The 12,777-nt window shown below is 40.1% G+C and overlaps 1 protein-coding gene across 2 annotated transcripts in view; it reads left to right on the forward strand.

Annotated features, from left to right (window-relative positions):
- Positions 1-1,182, forward strand: part of grm8a (glutamate receptor, metabotropic 8a) — a 327,929-nt gene extending 326,747 nt beyond the window's left edge. For both annotated transcript variants that reach the window (XM_037695788.1, XM_037695789.1), the window contains one exon: positions 835-1,182. In XM_037695788.1, the coding sequence (XP_037551716.1) occupies positions 835-884 (50 nt within the window). In that variant the 3' untranslated portion in view covers positions 885-1,182. The remainder of the gene's footprint in view (positions 1-834) is intronic.
- Positions 1,183-12,777: the final 11,595 nt, after the last annotated feature.

The raw sequence follows: 12,777 nt of genomic DNA on the forward strand, positions 1-12,777 counted from the left end.
GGGGGGGGGAGCTCAGCCCCCCTTCGTTCCAACACTACGCTCTCCAGAAGGGAGTGAGCAGCGGGAGCTGCTGCTAACGTCGCCTGTTCCGGAGGAACCATTCGACCATTCAATTTGCTCCGAGAGTTGGCGATTAAAGTAAAAAAAGGGTCAATGGCGTTGTCCAGCTTGTAGTGACCCGCCACTGAGAAATATTCCTCGGCGCTTACCTTGAAACAAGACTGCTCGTCTGCTTCTCCTCGGGGAGGAGAACTTGCCGGACCACAGGCAGCCTTAAAGGTTGTACTGGTCAAGCTGGACAACTTCCCTTCTTCGTTCTTCTGACAGTGCTATTAGCTTGTTGAAGAAAAATGGGAGGCTGATTACCCGCTCTTAATGTAATTTATACAAACCAGGTGGGCGTGGACTAAATTTTTTCAGTGCGATGCTTTGCATGGCAGGATAAAACCCACCAGCGACAGCCTTAAATGGCGAAGCCTATACGAAATAGAACCTTGATTTTCAGCCAACTCTTCATTTGCATCAGCAATGGTCTCATTCTAATCAACTGGTTACTTTCAAAACAATACAATATGGTTTGCATGCAACAGTTTATTTCAAGTTTAAGGGTATCTGAATCTTTGCAAACATATTTAACTTATTTCAACAACTTGTCTGGAAATGTGTATAGGTGTGCACTAAGAGATCGCTAAAAGGAACCCAAAACATGTCAGGTGGTCTGTGCATGTGACAACGTTAATCTTTTTATTTTCCAAATTTACCTGAAACTAACTTTTCCCCATTTCTTATCTTTCCCTATACAAAAAAACACTTCCATCTCATGTCTTCTGGCAGCTTCATCAACTAAGACAACATACGTCAGCTACAGTAATCATGCCATCTGAAAGGACTGCAGAAAGGGTGTGTCATATGGGGGCCAGCTGAGAGCAAAACGGAAGTGTCATTCACCACGGATTGGTTGAAGATCTGGCGGATAGACAGAAAGTCCAATGGAATCTAAGCATGAGACATTTTGTATTGTTACCCATTAAATCACTGAGGTGGGACCACAAACAGCCAGTCAGTGTGCCTGCTTTGCTGCTACTCACAGCTCATTGGTCCTGCCATGAACTTAGCTGTTTAAAACAAAAAAAGTTGACAATGGACAGAGAAACTATAAAAAAATAAAGATATATATAAAAAGGGCAAAGATGGGGCTGATAGAGAATTTAACAAATTACATTTAAAAAGATAAATTTATGAGACTCAAATCTGTTTGTTGTTGTTCTCTACTTGTAAGTATTTTTGTGGTTGTGATGATTTTTTCATTCCTGTCTCACTGTTGTCTTATGGATCGCCCTTGCATAATGAGATGAGTGTTTCCTCCTGCTGTCTTGGCGAACCAGGTTGTAGCCTTGGGTTGTGAACCTGTAAAACGCCATGGTTGAAGCATGCCAGTTTTTATACAAAAATGAGAATTATTTATAATAAAGGAATGTTTTGCAAATGTGTAGATTTGTTGTCATGCTTTGGAAATATGGGACTTATTTAGGGTTGTTATGGCAGCTTCTTATTTTAGTTCCTTTGAGGCCATTTTAGGCACTGGTCCAGTGCTAGATTCGCAACTCAGGTATAGCTCAACCGAGCTGATGGCCATCAGAGGCAGTTTGGTTGAATTCTGAAATCCGCACTCGGAACAGTGGCTCCTGGGGACGACAGAATGGCAGAGCAGAGGGCGAGGAGCAACGGTCAAGAGGAAGACGGGGTGCGCATTGGCCCAGCTAAAGGATAAAAAAAACTGATTCCTACTCTCTTTCTGGCCAATGTCTGCTCACTGGAAAACAAAGTGGACTTGTTACATCTGAAGGTGAGTGTTTCTACAGAGATGAAGAACTGTGCTGTTCTGGAACGGAAACCTGGCTCAACAACAACATGCCAGACTCAGCCTTCCAGATCAATGGTCTTCAGTAATTCTGAGCAGACCATCGGTTGTGAAAAACAAGGGGGGAGGTCTCTGTGTGTTCGTAAAAGGAAGAATCTGCGGAGAGCTGGACTTGGGAGCGCTGTCCCGAGTAACTATTGCTGTGTAGTGGAGAGCGTTCTCTGCACCTGCATCACCTTGTGGCACGGCAGAGGGTTGCTACGATTGGGGAGCAGCCTTCCTGTCACCTCTAGACATCACGTTGCAGGGGGAAGGTGCACCGCATCGTGAAGGACTACACTCATCCTGCACACAGTCTGTTCCAGCCCCCTTTTTTATATTTGTTAATTGTTAGGCTTCTTTATCTGGAACCAGAGTCCAAATTTCGTACCATAAACATGCAAATGTGAGCTGGTATGACAATAAAAATCCTTGAATCCTTAATCCCAATTTTTGTTAACACAAAAAAAAAAGTTTACAATAATAATATCACTTTTCTTGCATTTAAAGGAAAGAACAAATTAGAGGTCCAATCCATAAATGGTATGGACTACTTATATAGTGTATTTTTATATTATCAAGACACTCAAACACTACAATCTGTGTCCTCATTTACCCGTTCATACAGCACTCATCTATACAAAGACTAATCAGAGCTTTAGCCATCTGCTGAATCCTAGAGGACCAACATGGACATAAAGTATGTTCAGAAAGTGAAGATATACATTAGTGGATAGATTTACAAGTTATATATAAATGTTTTAAGATTTGTGAGCCAAGGAATGGAGTTGGATTTATGATTTAATCTTCTCATCATATGGATATATCACCTAGGGTCCACAATTTCAGAGGAACCTTTTTTTTTCTGCTCTTTCTCAAGCCTTAATTTAACCAGAATCACAACAAACACAAACCAGTCCTGCAGCTAAGTGTTTCATTAACTTCAATACAATTCACTTCATAACCACAGATTCAAACATCTTCCTCAGTTTATCATGTATTTTCAGGACTGTTGAATATTTTCACATCATTTATTTAAATGTCACTTTGGGTCTCGTAGGAAATCTCCAGCTACAGCAGGTGTCTATAAATCCTTGTGATGAAATGCAGAATGTAGCTGCCAAGGGATCAAAGATTGCATCAACTAACACGTCGTCTGTCGTCTGAAAGAAACCAGCTGCTGGGAGTTTGGGTACAGGACGGATTTAGTGAACTCAGTCAGCTGCCAGTTAGATCAACACGAGTGTCAGAGTGCAGGTGTTAGAATATGCTTTAAAAAAAAAAAGTGCTTGTTAAATAGTGAACTTAACAACTCTTAAATATGTGATCTCAGTACTGTAGTTTTTGGAGTTTGTAGCTTATTTACAGTGGAGCAAAAAAGTATTTAGTCAGCCACTGATTGTGCAAGTTCTCCTAGAAAGATGAGAGAGGTCTGTAATTTTCATCATAGGTACAATTCAACTATGAGAGAGAAAATGAGGAAAAATAATCAAGGAAATCACATTGTAGGATTTTTCAAGAACTTATTTGTAAATTATGGTGGAAAATAAGTATTTGGACAATAACAAAAGTTCAAGTCAATACTTTGTAACATAACCTTTGTTGGCATTGACAGAGGTCAAACGTTTCCTGTTAGTCTTCACCAGGTTTGTGCACACTGTAGCTGCTATTTTGGCCCATTCCACCACGCAGGTCTCTTCTAGAGCAGTGAAGTTTTGGGGCCGTCGCTGGGCAACAATTAGGAATGAGATCATCAGAGGTATAGCACAGGTTGAACAACTGGGAGACAAAGTTAGAGAGGCCAGACTGAGATGGTTTGGTCATGTCCAGAGGAGGGACAGTGGGTATATTGGTAGAAGGATGTTAGAAATGCAGCTGCCAGGAAACGGACGAAGAGGAAGGCCAAAGAGGTGATATATGGATGCAATTAGAGAGGACATGGAGGTAGTTGGAGTGAGGACAGAGGATGCAGAGGACAGAGGGAGATGGAGGAGGATGACTCGCTGTGGCGATACTGGAAGAGCAAAAAGCCGAAAGGAGAAGGAGGAGACTGTGCACTTTTTGGGCAGTGGTTCTGAGGCACTAGCACACCCTCCCCCACTGTCCCTACGCTGCACAGACTCCACAGACTCTTTTGATACAACTAAAGACATTTTTATTCAGACAAGCTTTTGCTTAATGTTATTTTTTGTTTGCTTGTTTGTTTTGTTTTAATAGTCTTCCCTTTGTGAAGCACTTTGTGATCTATATGTCTGTGAAAGGTGTTATAGCAATCAAGTTTTATTTACTGTAGTATGACTTCCAAACTGTGAGTATCCACAACTTCTCCCCTGCCATAATCCTCAGCACTGGCTCCCCTCAGGGCTGTGTTAAGCCCCCTCCTGTTCATTCTGCTCACATATGACTGTACACCTACCTATCCAGGCTGTCATATTATAAAGTTTGCAGATGATACAACAGTGGTTGGATCCATCACAAACAACAATTCCAGCTACAGGTAGGAGGTGGAACACCTGGAGAGATGTTGCAGGAAGAACAACATTCACATCAATGTGAAGAAGACAAAAGAGATGATTGTGGATATCAGAAGGAGCAAACACACCTACACACCCTACCCCCCAGCCGAACATGGGAAGATCTGTGGTGGATGTGGTCTCCAGTTACACGTACTTGGGTGTGCACCTGAATAAGAACCACAGCTGGGGCAACAACACCACCAGCCTGATGAAGAAAGCGCATCAAAGACTACTTCCTCAATCAGCTGAGACGAGCTGGTCTGAGAAGCTCAGTCCTCACCTCCTTCTACAGGTTTGCAATGGAGAGCATCCTGTGCTCCAGCATCAACATGTGGCATGAGGGCTGCACAGCTGGAGAGAGGAAAGCTTTGCAGAGAGTGGTGAAGGCTGCACAGAAGTCTGTCTCAGCCTCCCCACCATCACAGACATCTACACCTGTAGATGCAGGAAGAGGGCCACCTGCATCATGAATGATCACACTCACCCAGCACACACACTTTTCCCCTGCTCCCCTCAGGCAAAAGGTTGCGGAGCATTTTAAGTGTAGAACCACTAGATGAGGGGTGTCAAACTAGCTTACAACAGGGGGCCTAAATTAAAACCTTTTTCAAACTAAGGACCAGTTTGAAAAACCACATTACCTAAAATCAGAGACCCAACATCTTTTCTTGGTCACAGGTTTCTCAACAAGAGTTTGGTTGGTCTCATTTGATGTTCTCTGTTGTGCTTTCAACATTATAATCAAAGATTACTGAAAAAAAATTAAGAGATAGAAGTATTTTACGTTTCACAAATCATCTTGGGGGCCAAATAAAATGTCAACGAGGGCCACATTTAGTCCCCAGGCCTTGAGTTTGACACTTATGCACAAGACTGAGGAACAGCTTCTACCCTGAGGCTGTTAGACTCATGAATCCCTAAGCAGAAAAATCACTGTAAAGACACTTTAATTGTGCTGCTGTATCCATGCTGTTAATTTCTTGCCTTTAAGCTGCTATATTCATATCCATCTGTCACAACAGACTCATGTTCAGGCTGCTGTTTAATCACTGTGTTATATTACATTATTATTGTTTAGCATATATCTTAGATCCTTGTGTACCGTTTCAGTTTTTAATTTATATTTATGGGTGTAACTGTGACCTTGAGTGCACAATTTTGTTCCACCTCATGTACCACATGTAATGCAAATGACAATAAAGTCACCTTGAACCATATTTGGAAAATATTTGTTTTTAAATTACACTGACTTGGCATAAAGTTTAGTAGGAAAAAACTTGAAACTTCAACTTGTGTTTTCTCTTCTGAAAGTGTGCACCATACCCAGCAGTGTTTATACTTTACCTGAAAAAGCAATTTGACAGCTTTCCAATAGCCTCATCAAAACTAAATACGAGTTTTTTGGAAGAATAATGTACCTCAGCCAGAAGAGCTCCAGTGGCTTTGAAATGCAGTGCTGAAGCTGAAACAATGTAGCTCAACTCTAAGTTATTTATATTGTTTATTCCGTTAATTTGTCACTTAAATTTATTTTGGAGAAAGAAATTAAAAAATAAATAAACTGGGTTTTTTTTTATGTTGTTTGTTTTGAAACCGCTGAAGAAAGAAAATACTCTTCCAAACCACTTTAAATGCAAATTAGCATCACTTGCATCACAACACATGTAGAAAAATTTAGAGTTCTGCAGGGATTTCTTTTTTCCAAGATTTTAAGTTTACAAAACATACAGTTTTGGTTTTCCTAAGCCAAAGGTTCTTTAGACACTTTGCTACTGTCTCAACTCTCCTCAGCTTCGCACGACACGGTAACAGTTAAAAGCCTCCCTAGTGTTGGTATCCACCCCACTCAACCCAGTTTATGGGAGCACTGGCTGCTCCGAGGGGGCTACATCACTGGATGACTCGCCTAGCAAACCTGTATCCTCCACTTCCTCACATGTTGATGGACGGCACCACAAGAAATGAGCACATTTACAGAGGGATATCAGAGGTGTATGGAAAGCCATTTCATTCAAAATTAAATAAATAGTGTTATTTAAAAATTATTAATAAATGTTTAGTTTTTCTCCAATGTTTATTTTTGATTTATTTCAAGATTTATTTATTCATTTAATAATGGAGTTTCATTTTGTGACACTTGTATTTGTAAAGCTACTTTACATATTTCAGGGGCTTTTTTTTAACTCCATGTTTTATTTTAAGCTCTTTTTATTTCATGGTCTTATATTCAAATGAGGGGGCGGAGTTTTCTCTGTGGGGCGGTTCTGGTCAGGATTAACGGATTGCACCTGTTTTGCTAAAACTAACATACTCCAATCTTTTTCGACCAATAACAGCAACGTATTCCTCTCGCTGAGCTCCTTCAAATCATGAATAACTGTTCAGAAAGTCAGGATGACAAGCGGGCAATATGGAGAACATCGGAGAACTACGTGATGAAATGCAAAGATTTGCTGATGAAATTGAGCATTATATAATTACTTTATATTTACATTCCGCATTCTAATCCAGAGTGTGATTAATTTGCAGTGTGGACATGGAGTTGAGCGAGTCTCCTCTCTGCTGTGAGACTGACAGCTGTCAGAGCTTGCGGAAGTGGGAGGGGCTTACGGCCCACTGCCGAATGTGCTTTCATCACCAAAGTCTCCAGTAACACAGAAAGAACGTCTCTAGATTTTTCGCTATAAAAAAAGTCACTAGAGAAGTCTGAAAACTCAATAAATAAAGCGAGAAAGTTGCTACGTTGGCAACACTGCAGCCATGTCCGCCATTGTGCTCCAGCCCATGCGGAAACATTGTGCTGCACATTGGTTCCTTTTTTAAAAAAGGGCCTGCGTGTGTGTGTTTTAGCGTGAGAAATACAAAGTGTGCCGTGTGCACATCATGAAATGCGGGTGTCTCACGGTCCATGCGTGAAACTTGAGAGGCCATTTGTTATTTTTGATTTAGTTATTGATTTGCCAGCCTATAAAACTCATAGACGGGCTGTATTGACCCTGACCAGATCTGCCCCACGGAGAAAACCCTGCCCCCTCATTTGAATACAAGAACATGAACTCAAAAGAGCTTAAAATGAAAATGGAGTTAAAAAAATAAATATGTAAAGTAGCTTTACAAAATAAAAATGTCACAAAATGAAACTTCATTATGAAATAAATAAATAAAAATAAATCCAGGAAAAAACTATCCTGTGGGCAAAAGTCACTACCAACTAGCCTTGCTTCACTTGGACTTTTGCACAAATGACATCTACCTTCCTTCTCTGCATCATGGCAGTCAGCTCTCTATCTTTGCCTATCCTTGTCCCTACTTTGAGAGTTGCTACCCTCATTCCTACACTCTTGACTTTTCTTTTCGCCTTCTGTCTCCAGGCACAGTTCTTTACTCGCAATCTTCAACTTACAGTAGCACAATTTATGCCATCACCCTGTTTGTCAACAGCAACTGTGGTGGTTGCTAACCTGGACATCAGCCAATCAAGTATTGTGTTACTTAGATGAACTTACATGCTTGTTTTGGCCAAAGCGTTTTGCACCAGCTGTCCTCCCTGACATAACCCTTACCTTTTACTAAGGCTTGGGCCCAGTACAAGAGGTACATTAACTTGTACCACCCTAGTGGCTGGTTTAAAATTATAAAACATTCAATGAGGTGAATAATTTTTATATGCCCTGTATATATTTATTATCATATCACTTTTCACAATATCTAAAGGGCTTTTGGGGACAGGCAAGTTTATCTGTAGCCCTGTAGCATTGTTCATGTTCAGTTACTCCTTTATGAATTAATTTGCACTCTGTCGTTTCTGTCAGTTCTTTGTGCACGTCTGTGTGCACGTGTGTTTATAAATGTACCCCTGTGAGTAAACGTGACACCTGGGAGAGACGCAGACGACAGAAATGCCTCACCTGTCAATCACAAGCTCCCTATGCTGTAGTGCTGAGGAGGAGGAGGAGAAATCCAGAGTGCTTCCATCCTCTTAATGAGGAAGGCCTCCATGTGGGAGTTTGGAGTGCTCAAAGAACGGAACAGTGATTTGAGAGAGAAAACAAAATAAGAAAATAGTGGAAAAAAACAGCCTGCATCTCTGTGTTTAACGTTTCTCAGGCTGCGTGTTAAACCTCCCAGCCGAGACTTTATCGTAATTAGCTCTGTCAGATGGCCTGTGCCTAGGGAAGTTATTACCTTAAATAGACTCACCAGTGATAAGGATCCAGGTTCTTACAGATGTTTGCATGCCTGTTCAAGTTACAGCTGGCTGATACCGGTGGGGGCGTGTTTCCAGGTTTGTGAGCCTGATTACTGATGCAGAATTAAATTAAATAAATTGGAAGTTTTTGGACACTAAGTCAAACTTATTGTTTATAATGGTAGACACAGTTTTCATTTTAAATAATTAACTATATTTACATTCCACAAACACAAGGCAACCCATAAAAGTTTCACCAAAAATAATAGAAAAGCCTTAATTTTCAAGAACTTTGTTTCAGTGAGGTGTAACTTATATTTATATACAGAACTTGTTTGTTAATTTCTTGTTATATATTCTACATTTGGTAATGTTTCATTGTGAAAAAGAGTTCATAGTCCAAACAATATCTGCAAAGTACTTAGTACTCTAAGATCATGTTACTAGAAAACAAACCATAATCATCAACCCTCCTCCACTGTGCTGCATTGTTTGGGTAACACAGGTTCATGATGTGTTTTGTTTTTATGATTTTGGTTCTCTGCATTATAACAAGGCCTCCCCACTTTCATCTATTTAAAGGACAGTATTCCAAAAGTCTTGTGATTTGTTCAAGATCAGATTCAAGCCATGCCGCAGCAGCATTTCACAGAGAAACACAAAAAAGAGCACGTCATCCTTTTTATGTCTCGCGTTTTCATTAACTTCCTCATTTAACTTGAAGACTAAAGCCAGTAGAGGCTAAAATGTAGCTGTCAAGTTACGCTGGCTGTCTTTGAGCATTACATAGTCTGGCCTCTGTGTGAACTTACTGGGACATTTACTCTTAGGAAGTTTAGCAACTTAAAAGTTTAGACCTTGTGAAAGAAAGTTCTCACTGTAAAATGATGAACTGCAAATTGTTTCAAAATGTCCTTAAAGCCCTTCCCAGATTGTTGGGCTGCACCAAATGCTTCTCTGAGATCACAACTGATGTATTTTCTCTGCATCACTATGTTAACAGATGGACGAATATTCCAGAGAAGCCAATTTTCAAAACCGTAAAATAAATAAATAAATATATATATATATATATATATATATATAAATATATATATATATAATTTTGGCATGTTGTTTTAGTTTTTTGATTAGGAACAAATATCAGTTTCTTGTTGATCTGCGGACTTCTTACAACATTTTCCTTTTTTAGTATCAGATACATAAAGTATAGCCAAAACTGTATTTTTCCACTCGTCAATTTAGCTACACATAATATGAACCTCTGCTGCAGTTTGATATAACTACACGTCTTCTTGTTTCTTGACTGGTTCAACAATTTAAAATGGAAGTTTAATCGTATTCTTTCAGTTAAGTTGAGCCTACACATGAACATGGTTCTTACTTTATAATCCTTTCAAAATAAATGACAGGAGATAAAGGCTGGTAGGCCCAGAGTTGTATCTATTTGGTTCTTTTTTTTAGAAGGGGTGGGTGATGGGTGTCTTGTAAAAAGTACACAAAAGTGCCATGATGAGACAACTTGGCATGGCACTAACAGGATGACTTAAACAAATTAAATAATAAATAAATAGTTGTGCTGGTTGCATTATTACTTCAAATTCCTTCATTTTTTTTCATTCAACCTTTATTTATACAGGCTAGCCTCAATGAGCCACGAGGACTCATTTACAAAAGGGACCTGTTCCAGACAAGAGATTTAAAGTACAGACAACAATAACAAACTACAGTAAAAATGCAGTTAAAATTATAGTGTATAAAACAATAAATCAGGTTGCCATAAAACAGGGTGAAATACTAAAAACAAGAGCATATTTGCGTTGAATTTTCTATTGACATTATCAAATGTTTGAAACCCCTTAAAGAAATTAAGGTGGACAACTTCAGTTCCTGTTGCAAGGTGTTCCAGGTTGCAGGAACTGAATAGGAAAAGGACTTTTTGCCAAGTTCAGTCCGCACTGAGGGAACGCTGCAGGTAAAGGACTGAGAGCGCATGTTTTAACTGCACTGATAGTGTGACATGGGAGGAGATGTAAGAAGGTAGAAGACCAAGGAGTGATTTATAGATGACAATGAACCAGTGTGAGAGCCTAAGTGTAGATAATGATGACCAACAATGAGTACAGAGTGCAGTGATGGGTACGGTAGTTACAACCAGTTATGAATCTTAGCATGCCATGGTAGACAGCATCCAACATCTGCAAGGAGCTGGCAGGGGCATTCATGTAAATAATATCACCATAGTCAATGTCTGGTAGGAAGGTAGTGGTTACAAGGCGTTTTCTGGCATTCAGAGTTAAGCAAGATCTATTTCTAAAAAAGAAACCCCGTTTTAATTTCAGTTTCTTTATCAAGTTTTCAATATGTGTTTTAAAAGACAGATGTGCATCAACCAAAATTCCCAAGTATTTGTAAGAATGTACAAACTCAACAGAAACACCATGCATGGATGAGATAGGAGGAAGAGTTGCTGGCACCAACTTTCTGCTGGAAAACAGCATCCATTTGGTTTTGTCAGCACTTAGCACCAGCTTGAGATAGAATAAGTCTGACTGAATGATGTCAAATGCAGACTGTAGAAGCTGGAAATCCTTGGCAACTGTGTTAGCTCGGCAATAAACAACAGTGCCATCGGCATAGAGATGCAACGATGAGTCAGGAATGTTTTGACCTACATTATTTATATAAATTGTAAAAAGTGTGGGACCTAAAACTGAGCCTCGTGGCACACAATTGGTGACCGTTAGGTAGCCAGATGAAGTACTGTTATTTCAAACACATTGCCTTCGACTTGAGAGATAGTTCGAGAACCAGCCAACAGTGTAATCTGAGAAGCCAATATCTGAGAGCTTATGGCATAAGATGTCGTCAGTATCTACAGTATCAAACAGGGTCTGCAGATTTTCTAATATTCAGATCTTTTAACAGTTTGGTAACCTCACTGACAGAGAAAGGTGAAAAAGAGAATGTATGATATACTGAGGTTTGACTTGTTGGTGGAGTAGGTGATTTACCTTTCAATAGGCTTTCAAGTTCATTGTCTTTGTAGGTTTAGAAAAAGCATATGACAGGGTGCCAAGGGAGGTGGTGTGGTATTGCATGAGAAAATCTTGAGGGGTGGCAAATAAGTATGATTGACTGGTACAGGACATGTATGAAGATAGCAGAGCAGTGGTGAGATGTGCTGCAGGAGTGACAGATATGCATCAAGGATTGGCTCTGAGCCTCTTCTTCTTTGTTCTGGTGATGGACCGACAAACAGATGAAGTCAGGCAGGAATTCCTGTGGACTTTGACGTTTGCAGATGACATTGTGATCTGTGATGAGAATGGAGAACTAGTGGAAGAGAACTTGGAGAGGTGGAGGTATGGACTTGAAAGCATGGGTGTCAGAAGCATCTGTAATGTGGGGGGGACACTATAGTGTGTGTGTGTGTGTGCACGCACGCCAGTGTGCAAAAAATTGTACAGTGTACAAAAAAAGCAACATTTCATCTAGGTTTCCTTACTTTGATTCCATTTAAAGCATGTTTCTCACAAAGTTTGTGTAAATTCAGCTGTTTGAAAGACATTTTAACTTTAATGCACTTCAGATCGACACTATTTGTGTTTATAGTGAAATAAAAAGCATCACCACTGGACTTTTTTTTAACTTATGTTCAACACTACTCATCTAAAGGATGTTTCTCACAAAGTTTGAGGACAATAAAGTCCTAATGAGGGGTTTTAAAGACATTTCAACTTTAATGCACCTTCACACAGAGCGTCTCTTACACCTGCAGCATCTTACAGTGTCACAGTTAATGCTAAGCTAACATGCTACAGATGTAGCGCTGCACTTCTCTCAAACATCCTCCTATATGTTTATGATCAACCCCCGGTCAACAACTGCCTGCACTAAGCTCGCTAAGCTGGTGAGCGATCAACACAGAGGTGTCTCCATCTCCTCCACCTGTGAGCGATCTCAGCCGAGGCAGGAGGCAACGCAAATGAGAAACACTGCAGGTTGTAGGCTGTTGGAGAGTTGGAGGTAACCAAGAAAACCTGGAGTGGAGTTTTAGTGGTTGAGTATTCTCCTATTAATCAAGTGGAATGGATTCGTTCACGAAGAAAGACAAACAGCGCCGACTGAACTAATGTTTTATAGTAAAAGTGTGTGTGTGTGTGTGTGTG

The sequence above is a fragment of the Nematolebias whitei genome, chromosome 22, assembly GCF_014905685.2.
Source record: "Nematolebias whitei isolate Nwh7 chromosome 22, NemWhi1, whole genome shotgun sequence".
Lineage (NCBI taxonomy): Eukaryota > Metazoa > Chordata > Actinopteri > Cyprinodontiformes > Rivulidae > Nematolebias > Nematolebias whitei.